This window comes from Kogia breviceps, chromosome 7, assembly GCF_026419965.1.
Source record: "Kogia breviceps isolate mKogBre1 chromosome 7, mKogBre1 haplotype 1, whole genome shotgun sequence".
Lineage (NCBI taxonomy): Eukaryota > Metazoa > Chordata > Mammalia > Artiodactyla > Physeteridae > Kogia > Kogia breviceps.
In genome coordinates this window covers 101,463,664-101,487,456 of record NC_081316.1, presented here as the reverse complement: position 1 = coordinate 101,487,456, position 23,793 = coordinate 101,463,664, and the positions used below count along the sequence as shown (strand labels likewise).

At 39.5% G+C, this 23,793-nt stretch overlaps 1 protein-coding gene across 5 annotated transcripts in view; it reads right to left on the bottom strand.

Annotated features, from left to right (window-relative positions):
- The window catches only part of PTS (6-pyruvoyltetrahydropterin synthase), a 300,260-nt gene extending 278,315 nt beyond the window's left edge, over window positions 1–21,945 (bottom strand). For 4 of the 5 annotated variants that reach the window (XR_010841574.1, XR_010841575.1, XR_010841576.1 and 1 more), the window contains exons 1-5: window positions 21,784–21,936; window positions 20,253–20,332; window positions 19,031–19,053; window positions 18,594–18,650; window positions 15,763–15,833 (exon numbers count right to left, since the gene is read on the bottom strand). Coding sequence is in view for 1 of the 5 variants with exons in the window: in XM_059068360.2 (XP_058924343.1) it covers window positions 15,452–15,575; window positions 15,763–15,833; window positions 18,594–18,650; window positions 19,031–19,053; window positions 20,253–20,332; window positions 21,784–21,866 (438 nt within the window). In the remaining 4 variants the exon portion in view is untranslated. Of the gene's footprint in view, window positions 1–14,652; window positions 15,576–15,762; window positions 15,834–18,593; window positions 18,651–19,030; window positions 19,054–20,252; window positions 20,333–21,783 lie in introns of those variants that run through there. The other variant, XM_059068360.2, reaches the window with a different exon arrangement.
- Between the last annotated feature and the right edge of the window lie 1,848 nt (window positions 21,946–23,793).

Below are 23,793 nucleotides of genomic sequence, written 5' to 3'. Positions count from 1 at the left end.
AGCAAGAAAAAGACTCAGAACAGAGAGACATTTTAGACAGTATCTTATTGTCTGTCAACCCCCAACTTGTTTTTTTAAAGTAAGTGTTGAAAACTTTCAGTAAACTTTATTATTTCATAAGAGAAGTAGTTTTGGCAATTGTCTTAAAGGATAAATTCTGAAGCCAGACTGCAGGGTTCAATTGCATTTCATTTTACCCCTTATTAGCTGTGGGACCTCGTATAGGTTACTTAACTTCTGTGTATCTTGGTTTCTTCATTTGTAAAACAGGGAGAAAAATAGTAGCTACCTACTGGCTGTTGTGGAAATTAAATCTTAAAAAGGCACCACGAACGATACACTGATGTACAAGTAAGCCAAGCATTTCAATACAATATAGATATATATAATATAAATAACAATATAAATATATATAAATAAAATGGTGCCCTAACAAGGACTAAAATTTCTCATTTGCAACTGTTGTAAGAAATGGCTAATGTCTGACTTTTCACTGTGTTTCTCCCTCCAGCCCCACCTTCACCTCCACCCCTCAGGATCCTAAGTAGAATGTCTTCTGGCTTTCTGGGTCAGCTCCTAGGCTATCTGGTAGAGAATCTAAATCATGAGTAAAGGGGTTAAATTATTCCACATAATAGAGAGCTGTGACAAGGGAGAGAGTGGGAGAAGAGAAAGCAAAGGCAAAGTTCGGGTTGAGTATTGTGTGGGCTGAGATAGAAAGAAGCTTTGGAGCCTCTGTGGACTGAAAGGAGAAGCGAGAGGTTTCCCAGGCACTACTCTTGGTTACAAACCAGTTCTGGCAATGTTCTTCAAGAGATACAAGTGGAAATCAGAATTATTTTACTTCTGACTGCAGGACTGTATTTCTTTGAATGTGGCACAGCAGTGAAACCAGGACATATGTACCACCCCACCCTGCTTTTATGTAAGTTATATCCATATATAGATAAAGTTAAATGTATATACTTAATATAACCGGGAAATAATTTAACTTATGCAAAAATATCTGCATATTTATCGATTCATACATATATAACCTATATGTAAAAATAACCAGACTCAGATGCTTGAGTCCAACAAACTCAAAAAGCCTTTGGCGAAAATAAAATGTGTAGATAAAGCATATTTAAAGAGCTTGGGATATTTTTTGAAATAGTTATTATAATTGTTGAGTCAAGGTTTTTTTCCTTTCTTTTTTTTTTTTTTTTTTTTTAAGCCACACAAACCTAGGTTCAAATCCCAGCTCTTAATCTACTTAAACCCCAGATTCCTTTTAGTAAACTGGAGCTGACTCCTACCTGAAAGGGCCTGATGACTGAGACACTGGACATATTGTGACTGACATAATGCTAATTCACAATAAGCCAATAAACGCCAAAAACATGTTAGTTAACTACACAGACAAAAACACAACTTCAAAGGAAGGCGGAAGACGTCACACCCCCACACCTGGTTAGGCTGCATTTTTTCTTTTCTAGACACAGTTTTCTCCTTCAAGAAAGGAACCTTGGGCTTCCCTGGTGGCGCAGTGGTTGAGAGTCCGCCTGCCGATGCAGGAGACGAGGGCTCGTGCCCCGGTCCGGGAGGATCCCACATGCCGCGGAGCGGCTGGGCCCGTGAGCCATGGCCGCTGAGCGTGCGCGTCCGGAGCCTGTGCTCCGCAACGGGAGAGGCCACAGCAGTGAGAGGCCCGCGTACCGCAAAAAAAACAAAAGGAAGCTTTCAAGGGGTAACATGGGGGAGGGGGATGACAGTGTGGAAGAGAACCAAAGTGGAGCAGGAGACCAGCTAAGAGGCCATGTCAGTAATCCAGGCAAAAAAAATGGTGGCAATCTGGACTGGGGTGGTGGCATTGGAAATGGAGAGAGAGAGGCAAAAATCATTGTTTACTTAGAGGTAGAACTTTCTGATAGATTGGAGGTAACAGGTGAAAAGGGGGAGTGGGAATCAAGGACAACTCCTAGATTTCTGGCTTGACAAAAATGAATGGATGGTGATCCATACTCATTCCCATGCGTATTTTTAGGGAACTCGTAAAAGAAGATTCTGAAGGAGAAATCAGAAATTCAGTTTTGGAAATGTTAAGTTTGAGATGTCCACAAGACACCCAACCACGCATATGAGTTTCTATCTGTGCAAATAAAAACTTTAAAAGGTGAAGGCCAACACTAGTTCTATTTCTTCAGGTTGTCCCCAGCCATAGCACGCACATTTATTAAGATATTTGTGGGGCTTCCCTGGTGGCGCAGTGGTTGAGAATCTGCCTGCCAATGCAGGGGACACGGGTTCAAGCCCTGGTCTGGGAAGATCCCACATGCCGCGGAGCAACTAGGCCCGTGAGCCACAACTACTGAGCTTGCACGTCTGGAGCCTGTGCTCCACAACAAGAGAGGCCGCGACAGTGAGAGGCCCGCGCACCGCGATGAAGAGTGGCCCCCACTCGCCGCAACTAGAGAAAGCCCTCGCACAGAAACGAAGACCCAACACGGCAAAAAATAAATAAATAAAAATTAAAAAAAAAAAAAAAGATATTTGTGAAAAGTAAAAAAGGGTTTTTAAACTTAGTTCATACTTCTTATCATACTAAATTGGGAATTTTCATTGACTAATAAACTGGTTGTATGAGGGTGAACTTGGGCTTAAGTACTGATGACTTGTTTCTTGGGCATCTTTAAGAATACAAGCCTGAGATGTCACTTCTTTAGCCAACAACCAGGAAAGGAAAGGGAAAGGAATTCTAATTCTCTTTTTTAATGATTAATACTTCTGTCTAGATGGTGACAGAATACTGGTAGGAGTGGGTGGGTGGATTTTAAAGGAAGCAAACTAACTGATGAAAGCATAACTGCTGCTTTGAAAATCTTCCAGTGCAAGAATCACTTTCCCCTACTTTTCTTTTATGGTGATAGCAGTTCTCTCAGTAGCTATGCAGAGATAGTGTTTATCTGGGGCATTTTCCAAAATGTCTGTCTTGCAACAGAATCTTGTTATCAAGTTAAGTTGCATGAAACTAACAATGATTTTTCTATGTGCAAGGGAGGCTAGAAATATCCCAGACATAACAAAAGCAAAACGAGCACAGTCTGTTTCCCATCTTTAAGATAATTCCATTTCCAGGAGCAATGTAAAAGTTTGCAGTTTAAAAAACAAAACGGACACTTATCATAGATCTTTTTCACTCTTGTGAAAAGAAATGTGCTTTACTCCCCTGGGGTCAAAAAGGGCATGCTACACACTCCCTGCCTACCTCTCCAGCCTTATCCCCTGCCATTCTCCATAGCACTTTATACACTAGAATATGTTTAATCCCCTCCCCTTGAGTGTGGGACGGGATCTGGTGACTTGCTTCTAAGGAACAAAAAAACAGAAAAGTGATTAGGTTACAAGACTGTGTGGCTTCCATCCTGCTAACACTCAATGGCTCTCACTCACACACACCCCCCACTCTTCTCCCTCCCTCCTCGCCCCCCTCTTCTCACTCTCGCTGGCACTCTCCCTTGCTCACTCTGATGAAGCAAGCTGCTCTACGAAAAGGCCAGAAAGGCAGGCAGGAATGGAGGCCTAAGTCCACCAACCAGTGAGGACCTGAATCCTGCTAACAACTATACAAGTGAGCAAGGAGGCTGATCTTTCCCTGTCAAGCCTTGAGGTGCCTGCAGCCTTGTGAGTGACTCTAAGCCAGAGGTCCTAGCTAACCCACATCCAGATTTCTGGCACATTAAAAATGTAAGATAATAAATGTTTAATATATGTAATAAATGTAAACATTCATGTAATAAATGCTGTTTTAAGCCCCTATGTTTGGAATAATGTGTCACGCAGCAGTAGGGTGACTAGTATGCCCACCCCGCAGAGTGGTTATAAGGATAAAGTGATGTAACATAGAAAGTATTAGCAAAATGCCTGACACCACAGTAAGGGCCGCACAACATCAGCTCCTCCTCCTTCTCATCACTCTATTTTCACTGCCACCACCACACTCATGACACTGTCACCTCATGTCTAGATTCCTGTAATGACTTCACAACTGGTCTCTTTGCTTCCCTTTGTGCAGCTGGCTATCTTCCTTAAAAAGCAAGCAAATAAAACTTCAACAGCTCCTTACCCCTGGGTTAAAAAAAAAAAAAAAATTCACATATTGAGGTATGGGGAAGTCATTCTGGCTTATACATGAGTTAACTCAAATGTTATTGCTAACTAAAATAGACTGTTTGTGGCTTACCAAACCTGCACTGTACATCTGCTTTAATTACTAAAGGAAAAGGGCACAGTGACCAGAAGTAAAAAACAGCCATATTAAAAATAAAGATTAAATGCCTCCCTTCCTGGGACGCCAATGCTGGTACTCCTTCAATAAGACTCCCTTCTCAGGTGCCAAGGCCATCCTGACTCGCTATGTACATGCTGATCTGGTTTTTTCAAACGCTGAAGGAACATATCCCCGACTTGTTTGACATTCTTTGTTCTGACCAGACATAAAACTGTGCTTTGAGCAGTTCCTCAGAGTTATCTGAGAGACTGTCTTCTGGACTATAGTGCTCAGTTTGGCTCAAATAAACCTCTTTCCTATTCCTATTATAGACTGTTTATTGATTATTTTCATCAACACCCTTAAAGAATAAAAATCAAACAGATATTTAAGGCTCTCTAGGCTGTCTGCATCCTGTATTTCTAAGCTAACTTGCCATGACTCTCTCACACTGCATCACCATTCTATTAAGATTAATCTACTCATTACATCCCAAATATACTTTGTACACTCCCACCCTGGTAACCTCACTTATGAAATTTTACACTTTCAGTATTTTCTCCCCTTTTCTCCTGAATTCTAAACCACCACCCTCCCTGTCCCATCACTTTCAACACCATTCAGGACTAACCTTGTCCACACTAAGCTTTTCCTAACCTTACCACCCCATAACAATCTTTTCCCTTCTCTAAATTAATATTTACTCATTTGGTATTGAAAATCATCAAGATACAAAATCTAAGAACAGGTAGAAGCAACTTCAGAAAACATCTGTCCAGGGGCTTCCCTGGTGGCGCAGTGGTTGAGAATCTGCCTGCCGATGCAGGAGACACGGGCTCGTGCCCCGGTCCGGGAAGATCCCACATGCCGTGGAGCGGCTGGGCCTGTGAGCCATGGCCTCTGAGCTTGCGCGTCCGGAGCCTGTGCTCCGCAACGGGAGAGGCCACAACAGTGAGAGGCCCGCGTACCACACAAAAAAAAGAAAACATCTGTCCAACATTCATTTTGGAGAACTAAGGCTCTGAGATGAAAGTGACATAACCGAGCAGTAATGGCACATGGACTAGAACTCAAGCCTCAAATTTTTCATGTTATTCAATTCCAAAAATATTTCCCAAATGTCCACTATGTATAAGACACTGTAAAATTTCAGCAGTTTCTACCAATACACCATTCATTTATTTAATCAGTGAAAATTATTGAGTACTATTTACCAGATACTCTGCTTAGAATAATTTTGCCCACAAGGTATCGGGGTAGTGAAAAAAACAAAAGGTAAGCAATAATAAAATAGAGCTTACTAAAGTCTCTGATAGCAGGTTCTAGGGAGACTTAGAAGAAATCATCTATATCCTATCTTTGGTCCTTCACTCATCCTCCCTCATTCACTAAATAGACAGACAGACAGACGGTAGGTACACAAATAGAATTCTCACTTTCCTAAGGAGAGCAAGTAGGAAAAAAATGTTCTCTTGAAGCAACTCATGAACAACAAACACCTGGAGTGTCCCTGTTACTATAAAAAAATGATGTTTTTCTAATATGATACCAGATCTGCATAATGTGGTATTAAAAAATCTTGAAATGTATACACTATCCTTTTTTTTAAGAGTCTGTGCTTGACCCCTCCATGCCACGTGGGTCCTTGGGGACATAGGAGGGAGGCAGGGGAGACCAGGAGAGGCAGGCAGGAAGGGTCCTCCGGGAGGAGCAGGAGAGGAGCCGAGGCCGTTTGCCCCGCCCGCTTGGGCCCCTGCTGAGCTCCCAGGCAGATCCAATGCCCTCCAAAGCCCCCTCCAGGTCATGTGGGTCCTTGGGGGCATAGGAAAGAGGCCAAGGGGAGAAAAGGAGAGGCAGGCGGGAGGGGCCCTCCCAGACTGGAGGAGCAGGAGAGGAGAGGAGGGCATTTGCCATGCCCATTTGAGCCCAGAAAGCCTGCTGGGCTCCCAGGTGAGGTCCCCCATCCTCTGAGACAGAGGTGGGGGGCACACCTGGGCCCCTTCTGTTCTATTAAGCCTAAGACCGACCCACCCCCACAGCCTTTTCCAGCCCTGTGGGTCCTAAGCATAGGCCCTACCCACCACCCAAACCTCACCCTTGCTTAGGCCCTGCCTCCACAGCCAAGTCCTTCCCCCTGCCTTTTTTTCCCCTCCTCCTTTCTTTTTTACTATTGTGGTACTGTTGTACCTTCTAGTTGTTGATTCATCTATATTTTTATTTTTACATTCTTTCTAACAAATCTGTTAGTTTCCTATGTTATTGTTCTTTTTTTTTTTTTTCCTGCTGCCCCATGCTGCTTGCAGGATCTTGGTTCACGAGCCAGGTGTCGGGTCAAAGCTCCTGCGGCGGGAGGTCCGAGTCCAAACCACTGCATTAACAGAGAATCTCAGACCCCAGGGAATATTCATTGGACTGAGGTCTCACGGAGTTCCTCATCTCAGCACCAAGACCCAGCTCTACTCAATAGCCTATAAACTCCAGTGTTGGAAGCCTCAGGCCAAACAACCAGTAAGACACAGTCCCACTCATTAAAAAAAAAAAAAAAATGAGATAGCAAAAAAATATGTCACAGATGAAGGATCATGGTAAAAACCTACAAGACCAAATAAATGAAGAGGAAATAGGCAATCTACCTGAAAAAAGAATTCAGAGTAATGATAGTAAAGATGATCCAGAATCTTGGAAATAGAATGGAGACACGGATTGAGAAAATTCAAGAAATGTTTAACAAAGATCTAGAACTAAAGAACAAACAGAGATGAACAACACAATAACTGAAATGAAAAATACACTAGAAGGAATCAATAACAGAATAACGGAGGCAGAAGAAAGAATAAGTGAGCTGGAAGACAAAATGGTGGAAATAACTGCTCAGGAGCAGAATAAAGGAAAAAGAATAAAAAGAATTGAAGACAATCTCAGAGACCTCTGGGACAACACTAAATGCACCAACATTTGAATTATAGGGGTCCCAGAAGAAGAAGAGAAAAAGAAAGGATCTGAGAAAATATTTGAAGAGATTATAGTCAAAAACATCCCTAACATGGGGAAGGAAATTGTCACCCAAGTTCAGGAAGCTCAGAGAGTCCCATACAGGATAAACCCTATGAAAAACACACCAAGACACATAATCAAACTAACAAAAATTAAATTCAAAGAAAAAATATTAAAAGCAGCAAGGGAAAAACAAAAAATAACATACAAAGGAATCCCCATAAGGTTATCAGCTGATTTTTCAGCAGAAACTCTGCAGGCCAGAAGGGAGTGGCAGCATATACTTAAAATGATAAAAAAGAAAACCTACAACCAAGATTTCTCTACTCAGCAACGATCTCATTCATATTTGATGGAGAAGTCAAAAACTTTTCAAACAAGCCAAAGCTAAGAGAATTCAGCACCACCAAACCAGCTTTACAACAAATGCTAAAGAAACTTCTCAAGGCAGGAAACACAAGAGAAGAAAAAGACCCACAAAAACAAACCCAAAACAATTAAGAAAATGGTAATAAGAATATACATATAGATAATAACCTTGAATGTAAATGGATTAAATGTCCCAACCAAAAGACACAGACTGGCTGAACAGATACAAAAACAAGACCCATACATATGCTGTCTACAAGAGACACTTCAGACCCAGGGACACATACAGACTGAAAGTGAAGGGATGGAAAAAGATATTCCATGCAAATGGAAATCAAAAGAAAGCTGGAGCAGCAATACTCGTATAAGATAAAATAGACTTTTTATTTTAAAATAAAGACTGTTACAAGAGATAAGGAGGGATACAACATAATGATCAAAGGATCAATCTAAGAAGAAGATACAACAATTAAAAATGTTTATGCACCCAACATAGGAGCACCTCAATACATAAGGCAAATGCTACAACCATGAAAAGAGAAATCAACAGTAACACAATAATAGAAGGGACTTTAACACCCCACTTACACCAAGAGACAAATCATCCAAACATAAAATAAATAAGGAAACACAAGCTTTAAATGAAACAATAGATCAGATAGATTTAATTGATATTTATATAACATTCCACCCAAAAGTGGCAGAATACACTTTCTTCTGAAGTGCACATGGAACATTCTCCAGGATAGATCACATCTTGGGTCACAAGTCAAGCCTCAGAAAATTTAAGAAAATTGAAATCGTATCAAACATCTTTTCTGACCACAATGCTATGAGACTGGAAATCAATTACAAAAACACAAATACATGGAGGCTAAACAGTGCGCTACTAAATAACCAAGAGATCACTGAAGAAATCAAAGATGAAATCAAAAAATGCATAGAAACAAATGACAATGAAAACACAACAACCCAAAACCTATGGGATGCAGCAAAAGCAGTTCTAAGAGGGAAGTTTATAGCAATTCAATCTCATTTCAAGAAACAGGAAAAATCTCAAATAAACCATATAACCCTACACTTGAAACAACTAGAGAAAGAAGAACAAAGAAAACCCTAAGTCAGGAGAAGGAAAGAAATCATAAAGATCAGAGCAGAAATAAATGAAACAGAAATGAAGAAAACAATAGCAAAGAACAATAAAACTACAAGCTGTTTCTTTGAGAAGATAAACAAAATTGATAAACCCTTAGTGAGACTCATCAAGAAAAAAAGGGAGAGGACACAAATCAATAAAATTAGAAATGAAGAAGGAGAAATCGGGACTTTCCTGGTGGCGCAGTACTTAAGAATCCGCCTGCCAATGCAGGGGACATGGGCTCGAGCCCTGGTCTGGGAAGATCCTACATGCTGCGGACCAACTAAGCCCATGCACCACAACTACTGAGCCTGTGCTCTAGAGCCTGCGAGCCACAACTACTGAGCCCACAAGCCACAACTACTGAGGCCTCATGCCACAACTAATGAAGCCCACAAGCCTAGAGCCCGTGCTCCACAAAAAGAGAAGCCACCACAATGAGGAGCCCGTGCACCACAACAAAGAGTAGCCCTCAATCTCCGCAACTAGAGAAAGCCCACACACAGCAAAGAAGACCCAACACAGCCAAAATTAAGTTAATAACAATAATAAAAAAGTGGAAATCACAACTGACACCACAGAAATACAAATGATTATAAGAGACTACTACAAACAACTATATGCCAATAAAATGGACAACCACGAAGAAGTGGACAAATTCTTGGAAAGGTACAATTTTCCAAGACTGAACCAGGAAGAATTAGAAAATATAAACAGACCTATCACAAGTAATGAAAATGAAACCGTAATTAAAACCCTCCAATGGGGCTTCCCTGGTGGCGCAGTGGTTGAGAGCCCGCCTGCCGATGCAGGGGACACGGGTTTGTGCCCCAGTCCGGGAGGATCCCATGTGCCGCGGAGCGGCTGAGCCCGTGAGCCATGGCCACTGGGCCTGTGCGTCCGGAGCCTGTGCTCCGCAATGGGAGAGGCCACAGCAGTGAGAGGCCCGCGTACCGAAAAAAAAAAAAAAAAAAAAAAAAAAAAAAACCCTCCAACAAACAAAAGTCCAGGACCAGATGGCTTCACAGGTGAATTCTGTCAAACATTTAGAGAAGAGCTAACACCAATGCTTTTCAAACTCTTCCAAAAAATTGCAGAGGGAGTAACACTCCCAAATTCATTCTATGAAGCCACCATCACCCTGATACCAAAACCAGAAAAAGATATCACAAAAAAAGGAAATTACAGACCAACATCACTGATGAACATAGATACAAAAATCCTAAACAAAATACTAGCAAACAGAATCCAACAGCACATTAAAAGGATCATACACCATGATCAAGTGGGATTTATCCCAGGGATGCAAGGATTCTTCAATATATGCAAATCAATCAATGTGATACACCACATTAACAAATTAAGGAATAAAAACCATGTGATCATCTAAATAGATGCAGAAAAAGCTTTTGACAAATTCAACACACATTTATGATAAAATCTCTCCAGAAAATGGGCATAGAGGGAACCTACCTCAACATCATAAAAGCCATATATGACAAACCCACAGCAAGCATCATACTCAATGGTGAAAAACTGAAAGCATTTCCACTAAGATCAGCAACAAGACAAGGATGTCCACTCTTGCCACTCTTATTCAACATAGTTTTGGAAGTCCTGGTCACAGCAATCAGAGAAGAAAAAGAAATAAAAGGAATACAAATTGGAAAAGAAGAAGTAAAACCGTCACTGTTTGCTGATAACAAGATACTATGCACAGAAAATCCTAAAAATGCCACCAGAAAACTACTAGAACTAATCAATAAATATGCTAAGGTTGCAGGATACAAAATTAATGCACAGAAATCTCTGGCATTCCTATACACCAACAACAAAAAATCAGCAAGCAAAATTAAGGAAACACTCCTATTTACCACTGCAACAAAAAGAATAAAATACCTATGAATAAACCTGCCTAAGGAGGCGAAAGACTTGTACTCAGAAAACTATAAAACACTGATGAAAGAAATCAAAGATGACATAAACAGATGGAGAAATATACCATGCTCTTGGACTGGAAGAATCAGTATTGTGAAAATGACTATACTACCCAAAGCAATCTACAGATTCAATGCAATCCCTATCAAACTATCAATGGCATTTTTCATTGAAGTAGCACAAAAAATTTTATGATTCATATGGAAACACAAAAGACCCTGAATAGCCAAAGCAATCTTAGGAAAGAAAAACAGAATTGGAGGAATCAGGCTCCCCAACTTCAAACTATAACACAAAGCCACAGTAATCAAGACAGTATGGTACTGGCACAAAAACAGACATATAGATCAATGGTACAGTACAGAATGCCCAGAGCTAAAGCCACGCACATATGGGCACCTAATTTATGACAAAGGAGGCACCAACATACAAGGGAGAAAAGACAGCCTCTTGAAATAAGTGGTGCTGGGAAAACTGGACAGCTACATGTAAGAGAATGACATTAGAACACTCCCTAACACCATACACAAAAATAAACTTCAAATAGATTAAAGACTTAAACGTAAGGCCAGACACTATAAAACTCTTAAGAGGAAAACACAGGAAAAACACTCTGACATAAACCACAGCAAGATCTTTTTTGGCCCACCTCCTAGAGTAACAGAAATAAAAACAAAACTAAACAAATGGGACTTAATTAAATTTAAAAGCTTTTGCACAGCAAAGGAAACCATAAACAAGACAAAAAGACAACCCTCAGAATGGGAGAAAATATTTGCAAATGAAACAAGAGACAAAGAATTAGTCTCCAAAATGTACAAACAGCTCAAGGAGCTCAATATCAAAAAAACAAACAATACAATTAAAAAATGGGTGGAAGCTACACTCAACAATAAGAATGAACCATAGCTTAATAATATCAAATAGGGACTTCCCTGGCAGTCCAGTGGTTAAGACTCCACACTTCCACTGCAGGGGGCATGGGTTCAATCCCTGGTTGGGGAACTAAGATCCCACATGCTGCGCCGTATGACCCCAATAATAACAATAATGACAGTAATAATAATAATAATAATGATATTAATATCAAATAAAATATTTAATTAAGTCTAGAACATTACAGGGTATAATGTTCTATTTACAAAGTGAAAAAGTTAAAAAATATGTTATATAAAGATATATAGTTTTAAGGAATATATATGTATATATATATTCCCTATAAATTGTATACACATATACATATACATACATATATGCAAATCAAAGCAATAATGAACCCAGATTTTGGATGATGGTTACTTCTAGCTGAGGGAAAAGGAGGATGGATGGAGTACATATGAGTAGATGCCAGTTGTCAAGATCTGAGTTTTTGTACTGGGTTGTGGCTTTATAGATGCTTATTACCTTATTAAAAATAACCAGGTAACAGACTGAAAAGAGGTTCTGAATGTATCAGTGGCAAGAGTGTGTCATAAACCAAGGATTATGCATAATACAATTCAGTATACCTGAATGCTTTTAAAAAAGGTTTATGGCTTTGTATTATATAAAATTTTGTCTATTTAAAGAAAATGTTAAATTGAATGTAAAGTACTTATTCAGACTGTGTTTATACATTAACTAGACATATATAAAAACATTATATAAAATATTTTTTTAATCCTAAAAAAAAAATGGGTGGAAGACCTAAATAGACATTTCACCAAGGAAGACATGCAGATGGCCAAGAGGCATGTGAAAAGATGCTCAACATCACTAATTATCAGAGAGATGCAAAACAAAACTACAATGAGTTGCAGATACAACTACTATGGAAAACTGTACAGAGGTTCCTTAAAAAGCTAAAAATAGAACTACCATATGAACCAACAATCCCACTACTGGGCATATACCCTGAGAAAACCATAATTGAAAAAGACACATGTACTACAATGTTCATTGCAGCACTATTTACAATAGCCAGGTCATGAAACCTATCTAAATGTCCATCGAGAGATGAATGGATAAAGATGTGGCACATATTACTCAGCCATAAAAAGAAATAAAATTGAGTTATCTGTAGTGAGGTGGATGGACCTAGAATCTGTCATACAGAGTAAAGTAAGTCAGAAAGAGAAAAACAAATACCATATGCTAATGCATATATATGGTATCTAAAAAAAAAACCAAGAAATGGTACTGATGAACCTAGTTGCAGGGCAGGAATAAAGAGGTAGACATAGAGAATGGACTTGAGGACATGGGGTGGGAGGGGGAAGCTGAGGCGAAGTGAGAGAGTAGCATCGACATATATACACTACCAAATGTAAAATAGTTGGCTGGTGGGAAGCAGCAGCATAGCACAGGGAGATGGGCTCAGTGCTTTGCAATGACCTAGAGGGGTGGGATAGGGAGGATGGGAGGGAGGCTCAAGAGGGAGGGGATATGGGGATATATGTATACATATAGCTGATTCACTTTGTTATACAGCAGAAACTAACACAGTATTGTGAGGCAATTATACTCCAATAATGATCTATTAAAAAGAAGAAGAAGAATATACATTTCAACTTCGGGAAAGCTGTTCTTCTGGGAGAAGAGAAAAAACGAGCCCCCCATCTTTTCCTCCAGAGAAAAGGTCACTCTGCCAGGATAGACTGATAGACTTTTGAGATGCACAGTTCAAGATTAGAAAAGGGTGGGAAGAAGAGAAAAGCTAATTGATGTAGGGTAATTTAAAAATAAGTGACAGGGACTTCCTGTTGGCGCAGTGATTGGGAATCCGCCTGCCAATGCAGGGGACACGGGTTCAAACCCTGGTCCGGGAAGATCCCACATGCCGCGGAGCAACTAAGTCTGTGAGCCACAACTGCTGAGCCTGTGCTCTAGAGGCCACAAGCCACAACTACTGAGCCCTCATGCCACAACTACTGAAGCCTGTGCACCTAGAGCCCGTGCTCCTCAACAAGAGAAGCCACCATAATAAGAAGTCCACACACCGCAACAAAGAGTAGCCCCCGCTCGCCGCAACTAGAGAAAGCCCGCACGCAGCAACAAAGACCCAATACAGTACAATAAATAAATAAATAAATAAGTGACAAAGAGGCATGGACAGAAATGCAAAACAGTTGAGAAAAGGGGAACTGTGTTGGAGTGTGGTTTGCAAATAAGAGGCTCCAGAGTAACGTGGGTTTACAGAAAATTGAAAAGGAGAGAAAAAGTGGGAGTTTAAAAAAAAGTTACTGGGGTGTATCAAAGGGAATTTATTAACAATTTTAGATGACAGCAGAGTAAATTATTAGAATTCCTTAAAAAAAAGTGTGCGCTTGGGAGTCAGACTGAGTATCAAACACTCAGTTTGCTATTTATTTGCTGAGTGAGCTTAGGCAAGTAGCTTAAACTCGGTTCAATTTTAATTTTCTCATCTGTAAAATGGGAATGATACCTTGCATGGAAGCTGTGGGGAATTAAAACATAAAGTGTCTTACCAAATTAAAGCTATCCTGCCTTTCAAGGGATCAATACAAAATATACATGAATAAGTAACATAAAAATTGTGTTGATAACTAAAACATTTAAATTTAATCAAGTGGGCATTGTATTATTGTCAAAGTTTACCATAAAATTCCTGTAGTTAATAACTCTCCATTTTCTCCTTTGAAAATTTTTTTAGTATAGTAATCACCACACATGTCCTTTTACTATTTTCAGGCAGCAACATTCTAAGAATCCATTGTGTACTAGTCGCTATGTGGAGAGAAAAATGAAACCCTATATGTAAGAAGTTCAGAATACAAATGAGAACACAAGTGAGAACAGTTCTTTCTGCGAAGAAAGCCAATACGTTCTTGTGGATTTAGGCATCAGAAAAAGATACCAGGGATGAAAAATATAGTTCAACTTAAGCAGATAAATTTAGTGATCAGAACAAAATGGAATTAATTAGGAAAAACTGTATAAAAGAGATCCTTTACAGAGGAATATATCCTTTTCATGTTGATTATTTTAATAGGGTTTAATACATGTGATTATTCTCCAGCCTTCTGAGTTTAAATTGTTCAGGTAGCCACAAGGTCTGGAAACACAGACAAATATACATAAGCAGTTTACTGATCTTCCATGATTAAGTTCAATGTGTTATTCCTCACTAGCAGTTCATAGTTCAATAAGCTGTGCAAATGTGCAATGAACAATGTGCATTAAAGCAACATTCCCATCAGTCCTTGTACATCTGTTTACAATGCATTGCCTCAGATGATTTGTGACTAATTTTCAATGAATAAACTTGCACCTTTAGCATATTCTAGAAGTGATCAAGGGAGCTCAATCTACTAAGAAATAGAATGTTGTCTATGTTTCTAGACTTGGTGATCACCTGTATTTTATTTTTTATAAGATTCACCTACTATAAGTCTTATAAACATTTTTGCCATTTATATTATACCAAGAAAAAAAATGAATACTAAAAATGAGATAATGGAAAAGCAAAAACAGATTTCTTTGGCTTTCATATAATTCTACACCAAACATTTTGCTGAAATGATTTTAATCTATAGATGAAAGGCTCTTTAAATGATACTCAGAATACATTACAAATTTGATTTTAAAATCGATTTGAGTCTAAAACAGGTCCTACTCACAATGATTCCAATAAATCAAGTGCTCCAGAACTCAATATGGAGATACAACAATTATGTGATGACTTCTTAATTGTCCAAGGGGATAAAGATCTTCTTCAAATATGGAAAAAAATTAAATCATTCTATAGTATTAACCTCTAAGAGTTATTCTCCTTTATAGACTACAATATTATTATCAGTTTCATATACTTTTACTTTATAAAGAACTCCCATAGGAAGAAATTTCTGGAGGTTTTCCCAGATATATACAGCTACATTTTCTGTCGTGCTGTAGAAGAAAAGGAAAGAAGATCAAAAGGCAAATAAACAAAACTTCATGTTTAATATTTACAGAATAGAAATTCTAGTTTTAAAAGATATTACACTGTAACTTTAGAAATCACACAATAATCAAGTAAAATATTAAAATCAATTCTTCTTTCTTACTATTTACATAAAGTAAAATAGTCACTCACCTTACAACATCTGCAAAATACGGCACATCCAGATCCAGATTCTTATGATCAAGGGGCTTTATAATTGCCTCCTATAGACAAAACAAAGGAAAAACATCACTAATTCCATTTATGACTCATATTCCAAAGTGTTCTACCTTTGCCTCTAAACCTTACCTTATCATTTAGTCACTAACTCGATACTTGCAAGTACTTGGTGTCTTAGAAAACAATCTCAGAAAGTTTAAAGTTGTAAAATAAAGTAAGGCCTAGCTCTCCATAATGACTGAATATCCTCATTACTGAACGCAAAGAGGTAAGAAACCAAAAAATAGAGAATTCACTGGAGCTTTCTCATAACAAGCCATTGTGATTCAGAATTTAGTTTAATACTTCTTGAATTCTGTCCAAAATGTTACAAGAAATACTTCTCCCTAGTATCCTGAAGTCACACCTTCAGCACAATGCCACAATTTAATTAGGACAAACATCCAATGAGTATTACATTTAGAAAGCAGATTAAGACTGAAATTATGTAAGGAGTTCTAAATTTCTGCTGTAAGGAGTAATTTAAGAATGATCTTGGCCTCTTAGAGGAAAAAATAAAAACATGTAAAGACTACTGCTTCCTAATACTTGTATTAGGAATATTAAACATAATGTTTTTCTTTGTCAATGGCAAGAATTGTAATTGCCTTATTCTTTGTAAATTTTTACTTTTAGCTATTGTAAAACATCTAAGCAATCTAAAAAAATACAATAAACTGGTGAATATAACAAGAAAGAAACACTCTCAGATGAAGAGAACTAGTTGTTACCAGTGGGGAGAGGGAAGGGAGGAGGGGCAGTAAAGGGGTAGGGGATTAAGAGGTACAAACTATTATGTATAAAATAAACTATAAGAATATATTGTACAACATGGGGAATATAGCCAATATTTTATAATAACTATAAATGGAGTATAACCTTTAAAAATTGTCATTCACTATACTGTATACCTGTAAATTATATAATATTGCTCATCAACTATATTTCAATAAAAAAAGCATTTGTGAAACAATCTAAGTTTCCATATGGTATGGTTCCAAGAAAGGTACATTAATGACAACAATAGCAATCATTTTCTGAACAAAATCAGAATCATATAAAAAAAAGGAAGTCCTAAACCAAACAACTTTTAAAATAAATCAAATGATATCCATATGGATATCAAGAAAATAAATCTTTGTTTAATCTTTGCTTTAATTGAAAATTCCAGGTCAGATCTCAACTTTTCCATTGAAGCCTCTTCTACAGGGCTCCTTCTAATTTGACTCTGGATGCCATGATCAGCCACTTTCGCTGATGTAAAAGTACTAAAGTGTGTGGTGTGTGGTATCCTTCAGGTATGCAAAGATGGGGAAAAAATGCAGAGAACCTCTCCTTTAGTATTTAACTGTATGCCTGCTTGGGAGGTCTCATTTCTCAAGTTGTTGTCTTGTATTTGTGTGTGTGCGCGTCCGTGTGTGTGTGTGTGTGTGTGTATATTTTTTTTTATGTCACCAGTAAATGCAAGCACTCTGTCTTTACAGCTTTCCTACAGTACTTTGAGCACAGTACTGTTTGTTCATTCACTCATTCTCCTATTCATTTATTCAAGCAACACTTATTGAGCACTTACTATTCTTTACCTGCTATAAAAAGTCATGTGAGGGCTTCCCTGATGGCGCAGTGATTAAGAATCCACCTGCCAATGCAGGGGACATGGGTTCAAGCCCTGGTCTGGGAAGACCCCATATGCCGCGGAACAACTAAGCCCGTGCACCACAACTACTGAGCCTGTGAGGCACAACTACTGAAGCCCGCACGCCCACAGCCCATGCTCTGCAACAAAGAGAAGCCACCGCAATGAGAAGCCCGCACACCACGACAAAGAGTAGCGCCCGCTCACCGCAACTAGAGAAAGCCTGCACGCAGCAACGAAGACCCAACACAGCCATAAATAAATACATTAACTTTTTTTAAAAAAAGAAAGCTTAAAAAGTCATGCGAGCACTCTGTGGCTAAAGCAGGCATACTTATTGAATACATGGGAGATAAGTAACAGGAAAGAAGTAATTATTAATAACAGCATTTTTATGAAACAAATATCAAATTTTAGAACACAATAAGGAGCAAAGCTGAAGCAAAGTAAACAGGTGAAATGAAGGCATAATAAAAACTAAGGGGGATGGAAGAAAATCTAATCTCAACTTTGTAAAGGACTAACTACATGACCTAGGGCAAGTCAGTTGGTTAACTGTTCAGCATCTTTCAATCTCAATCTATGGAATGAAGAAGATGGCTTAGATAACCTCCGAGGTCTCTTACAATCCAAGAATTCTGTAATGATATAATCAGTAAGTCTTTTACTGAACAACCTCTTTTTTGTTATCCCTATGATGAACTGCCCCAGTGAGTTTATAAGAAAGCTAAAGTGAATAAAACAGGGTAGTCCTGAAATCTGTGATCAAAGGTATAAGGAAAATTCATAGAAGAAGTAGAAACTTTCAAGGAGAAAGCTGTGTCTTGAAAGAAGGGCAGAATTTGTTAAACAGAGAAAAATCAGGGGACGCCAACAAAAAATACCAGATGAGCACGCTGCGTTTATTCCTATCACTGTAAGACAACCATGACTAATTTCCATTAAGTCATCCAAACACCTTTAGGAGAACATTGAGAGAAGTTCCTCCAACTACTACCCCACTCCCTCACCCAATTCCACTTGCCAGGTCACAGGACCTCTGATGATACTTGGTTGGGGAAGTGAAAAGGGGGCCATCAAATATTATATTCAGAAGACAGCATAAAATAAGCATCCAACGTGCCATTACCTCCATATACTCTTTGAGGTCAGTCAAATTCATGACCATTCCTGTAACAGGATCAATCTAAAAAGTAAACAAAGGTGAGTATTACTATAACATGCTCTTCATATTTAAACCTCTGGTAAATTATTAAAGGCTGCACAATGTGCAGAAATTGTCCCCACATTGGCCTTCATCCCCGAGACAATCCATCTCAGCATGGAAACACCAAGCACTCCAGGCTTCCTTTTCACTGTAGTGCTCTTCTACCTGTCCACATACAGCACATTAAAGAGGACATTTTGGGAGAGGAAAGGCCTGAAATGGCAGCAGCTCACCATACACAAAGACCACCAATGAAGCAATACTGATTTGAACAGAATTTTTCAACACAGAATCCATCACGCTGGCTGAAAGAGGGCCCAGCAATGTGCACAAACCACAGAGACATTTTCAGCACGTACCTCTCCATGTACTGTCACCACAACTACGGGGAAGAAAACAAAATACCAAAAAAGAACACATGACTTTCAACAGAGTAACATCCGTAAACACAAGTTAACAACATAAATTACTAGCTCTCACCCCACAAAGCTATATTTTCCCCCAGAACATCTTTTAGTTAAGATCTTTTTATCAACTAAAGCAAGACTCAACCAAGGCAGAGAATTAGAGGCGCTTAGCCAAGGCCAAAAAGGGTATAAATTCTGTTTATGATGCACTTGGAAGGAATCTCCACTAGGTAAGATCAAGATGCTGCTTGATCACTGCCTGTAAAAGTAGAAAATATACAGGAAGAAATCCAGCTACACACTGAGCTGGTCCAAGTACCTTTCTGAGCAAGCAAAACTACTACTGGGCCTGAAATTCTTATTCCTTTGCTCATGTGAATGTAAACACAGTTTATAGTAATGCTTTGTAAATTAACAAGTACTTGTATGAAATTTCTGAAAAATCTTGATGATCAGAGTGCTCTACAAATGAATGACCTTCACATGTTTTTTTCAGCTCCATACAAACACCATTAGGTATTATGTGATAAGTGAGCAAACTGAGAATGAGAGATATCATAGGTCAAGTTAAGTTAGGCAGTAACTAAACTAGAAATCCCAAACTTCTGACATCTTTTCTGGTCTTTTTACTCCATCATACCATATGCTGTGATGCTCTATGGCTTACATAGCTGTTTTGTGAGATATCATCTGTATCTCAAATAATCAAATCCCTTGTCCTTGCGTAAATTAATTACTTTCTTGGAACACTACTGTCAAAGTTTTAGACCCAACCTATTTTCCTGCCATTCTGCACATCTTGAGCCAATATGCTCCCTTTGTCAGTCATTATTTACTCAATGAATACAATCTAGTTTTAACATTGGCCTCAGCAATACCTAATTAGAAGGAAACGTGGGCCAAAAGAATGTCATGTACTCTTAAGGCCAAGGAAAAAAATATTTAAGCCATTCATTGTTTTGATCTATAACAGCAGACGATTGCATAGTAAAACTTAAGATACATCCAACTAAGGCAACAGATCTTTTCATTTTGAACTTCTATTTAATTTCTCATTCAAGGCTCAAAGCATTCATGTTCTGTCCATAAGGTTTCTTACTCATTTAGGCTGTATATGCTGAACACTCTTTCATCATTACCGAAAGGGCTAAAATTTCACCAGTTTTTCACTCACCTTTATAATTGTGCCCATGGCCATTTGGGTTGTTGCATTTCCCAAACAGTTTCAAGTTTTCCTCATTACTCAGAGATTTGCTAACCAAAAAAAAAGAAAAAAAGTCAACATGATACATGTTCAGATACCTTCTCTGTTCCCTACACTTATTGTTTGCTCTAACCTTTGAAAAACTTCACTACTTACTATTCTTTAGCTCATCAAATGGAAAGTCATAAATCAATTTGATTTCATTACTCAATTTTATGTCAGGAATCAGTGTATGCCCCCTAATTAGACTACTATACCATATAAATTAGCTTAAATAAATTCAACATCCTTGCTCCACAGCAAGACTTCAACAACTGATCTGCTCAAGACCCTTCCATTTTTCAATTCAACATTTACTGAGTACCTACTACATACTAGGCACGGGCTGAATGAAGCAAGGGCACATGGTAATTTAAAACAAAAAAGACACTTATCCTCAAGTGGCTTAAAATCTTATTCCCCCTGAAAAATAATTACATGACCTAGTACATCTTCTCTTTAAAATCTTGCTTCATTATTCCTCAACTATTGCCTACTGATAACTTCAATCCATCCAGGGGTATTCAAACCAGGTTAAATTTGAAAATTACAATACTCAGCCGTTGTTCCAAGCAGAGATCCATTTTCTTAATGGATTTTTATACCTATACCTGTCCAATCTACTGTGCATCTTCAATGAGATATACCTGTGCATCTTCAGTGAGGCCTTACCACTCTCATATGTTTGCGCTTCCTATTAAATAACCCCTTTCTTTTTGAGACTCTCTTTATTACTTTCCTTTCTCCTGCTCATCTACTTCTTACATTTAGAGTACTACAGTTCATAAAGCTTTTGCACAAAATTATCTCACTGTACTCTCCACAAAACTGGCCAGTTTGTATACTCCAGATAGAAAACTGTGACAGGTCTTGATCACTGCTGCATCCCTGTTACCTAGCACAAGTCCTGACAACAAATACCTGTCCAGTGAATAAATGGATAGGTGAACCCTGTTAGGTAGAAATTATTATCCTCATTTTGCAGACGAGGAAACGATGCTCAGAGAGTGGCGCTTGCTAATGAGTGGCAAAACCCTGCTCAAAATCAACTCTTCAGCGCGATGAAGCAGTCTGAGTACTCCGGGCTCAAATCCCAACTGTGCTGCTTGCTCAGGAAAGTGAACATCTGGGTTCACTTTCTCTTCGGTACAAAGTGGACAAAACTCGCCTTGCCGTAACTATATTAGCTATGGGTAGCCAACATGTACTGAGTGTTTACGATGTGCCTGGCACTGTGTAACCTGGGCGAGTTCAACACCTTTCAACATCACATCGATCCCCAGGAGGCAGGTCGACGCCGGTCGCGGCTGTTTGACGTCATCAACGAAGCCTGGTGCCCGCAGGAGTACACCGCGCCCCCCACCCACTCATCAGCGGGCACCCGTGCCCCTCCCGCACCCGGGACCCAGCTCCGGGGCTCGAAGGTGCTGCCCCCACCACTGGTACTGTAGGCACACCCCACCTGTGGAGCCGATGGGTCGCGCTGAAGGAGACCAGGCGGGACACTCGCGCCCGCCGGCCAGGGCCCGAAGCCACTGTGCTCATGGTTTTGCAAGCCCGCGTCCCCGCCAACGCCTCCCGCCCTAGGCCCGCCGCCAGGCAGAGAAAGGGGGCGCCTCCCTCCGCGGCTGCGCAGTGCGGAAGGCGCCCGGCAGAAGTGCTCTCGGCTTCACCCTGCGTCTGGGCTCCCTCTGCCGGCGTGGAGGCCGTAAACAGGCGTTCCTTGCTCTCTCAATCTCTTGGGAGAGCAAGCGCGCAGAGAGCTGGGCTTGCTTTAGGGCGGTCAAATAAGGTGGGTGGGGTCTTAGTGGCCTTCATTTTTATGTCTGCTCAATGAGGTCCCTCCCACTCCCTTCTAGAAAGCCCTGTGTTGTAGAAACCTTCAGTCGCTGCTTACTCTGCGACGAGTCCCAGGGCCATCCTACTTAAAGGGACCAGAAATTTGAGTGCACGTGTGGGACCACGTGGCTTTCAGAAATGATACTACCTTTGGACCATTTGTAAAGATTCTTACAAAGGGAAACTCTCGAGCTGTCCTTACCATTCATATGCATGCATGGAGCCGTTTATCACTCTGGGCTGCTGCAGTGTAAACACATGCACCCATGAACATACACACCTTAGCTATTCTCTGTCCAATGGAGACACCTCCAGAGTGAAAGAATCTTGTTTCCTCGCCATCTACTCATAAGCGGTGCCCAAACTACTTATAGTTCCCAGTACGCACCAGTGCATTTCTCGCCTACATTCATTCTTTCATTAATTACTGAATACCTACTGTGTCTGGCAGTGTTCCAGGCACTGGAAAGGAGGGATAAAATCATGGGCTTGGTAGAAATATAAGCCCCATGATGGTTTCTCCCAGATGTCTCCTGTCTCCAGCTATATATGCTGTTTGTTGTGCATTAAATTATTAATGTGTAGCAAACTTCCTCACACGTTTTCAAATATTTTTCTCCTTTCCCCCATTGGGCTGTAATGAAAGAACTTTAAATAATTATAAACCAGAGATTTTTGAGATGGAAACTCAAAATCTAGTTCAGTCCTCTAACTTTACAGATAAGAAAACACAGACCCAGATAAGTGAATTATTAACTCAGGATCGCTTATAAACAATGTTTCCCAGGCATTGACTGCATCAGAGATAAATACTATAACCATCAATGGTTACACAAACACTTCCCTTGTTCCCAATTCAGTTTAAAGAATCAAAATAAAATAAAAGGTAAAAGATAGAGAGAATTTCTGAGATATTGCTTTAATTACTTGCTTTAGTAAAATATGTCACTGCATTTGCAGAGTTCTTGCTCTTTTATTAAAGCTAATTCTATGTAAAGGTACTCACCAAATTCACCCTCAGTCATCTTGTTGTGCATTGAATTGTGTCCCCTCCAAAGTAAAATGTGTTGAAATCCCAACCCCCAGTACCTCAGAATATGGCTTTATTTGGGAATAGTGACTTTCCAGATACAACTAAAATAAGGTCACTAGGATGCACCCTAATCCCTTTTCTCCTCACTTGTGCACCACATAGTTCCTTTCCTTGGGTCTCTGGACACTGTCCAGTGATGAGTTGGACTTAGGGAAAGGAAGAGGCCCTGCCTAGGCTCTGAGCCTCAGTAATATGCTCATTCAATTTCCAGAACTTTCTGCATTGGATTACCAGGCATATACACCTAGATTATAAAATGTTGTTGATCATTTTTTGTCTTCTCCTTCAAGAACCGTATAGATGGCAGGGCCAAGGCAGAATTCAGGTATCCTTGGGTAAAAATCTTATTTTTATACTGCTAAACTTTATATGTTTGAGCTTTACTCTCTGTGTGGTAGGATGGAGTAAAGGTTTATAAACAGAAGAAAGACATGATCAGACAGACCTATGTACCTCCCAGATGTCCACTGGAGTCTTCTTCACCTTTCAGATCCAAATAAGATCTGGATCAAACTTTCATGTCTTATCTGGGGGAGTACA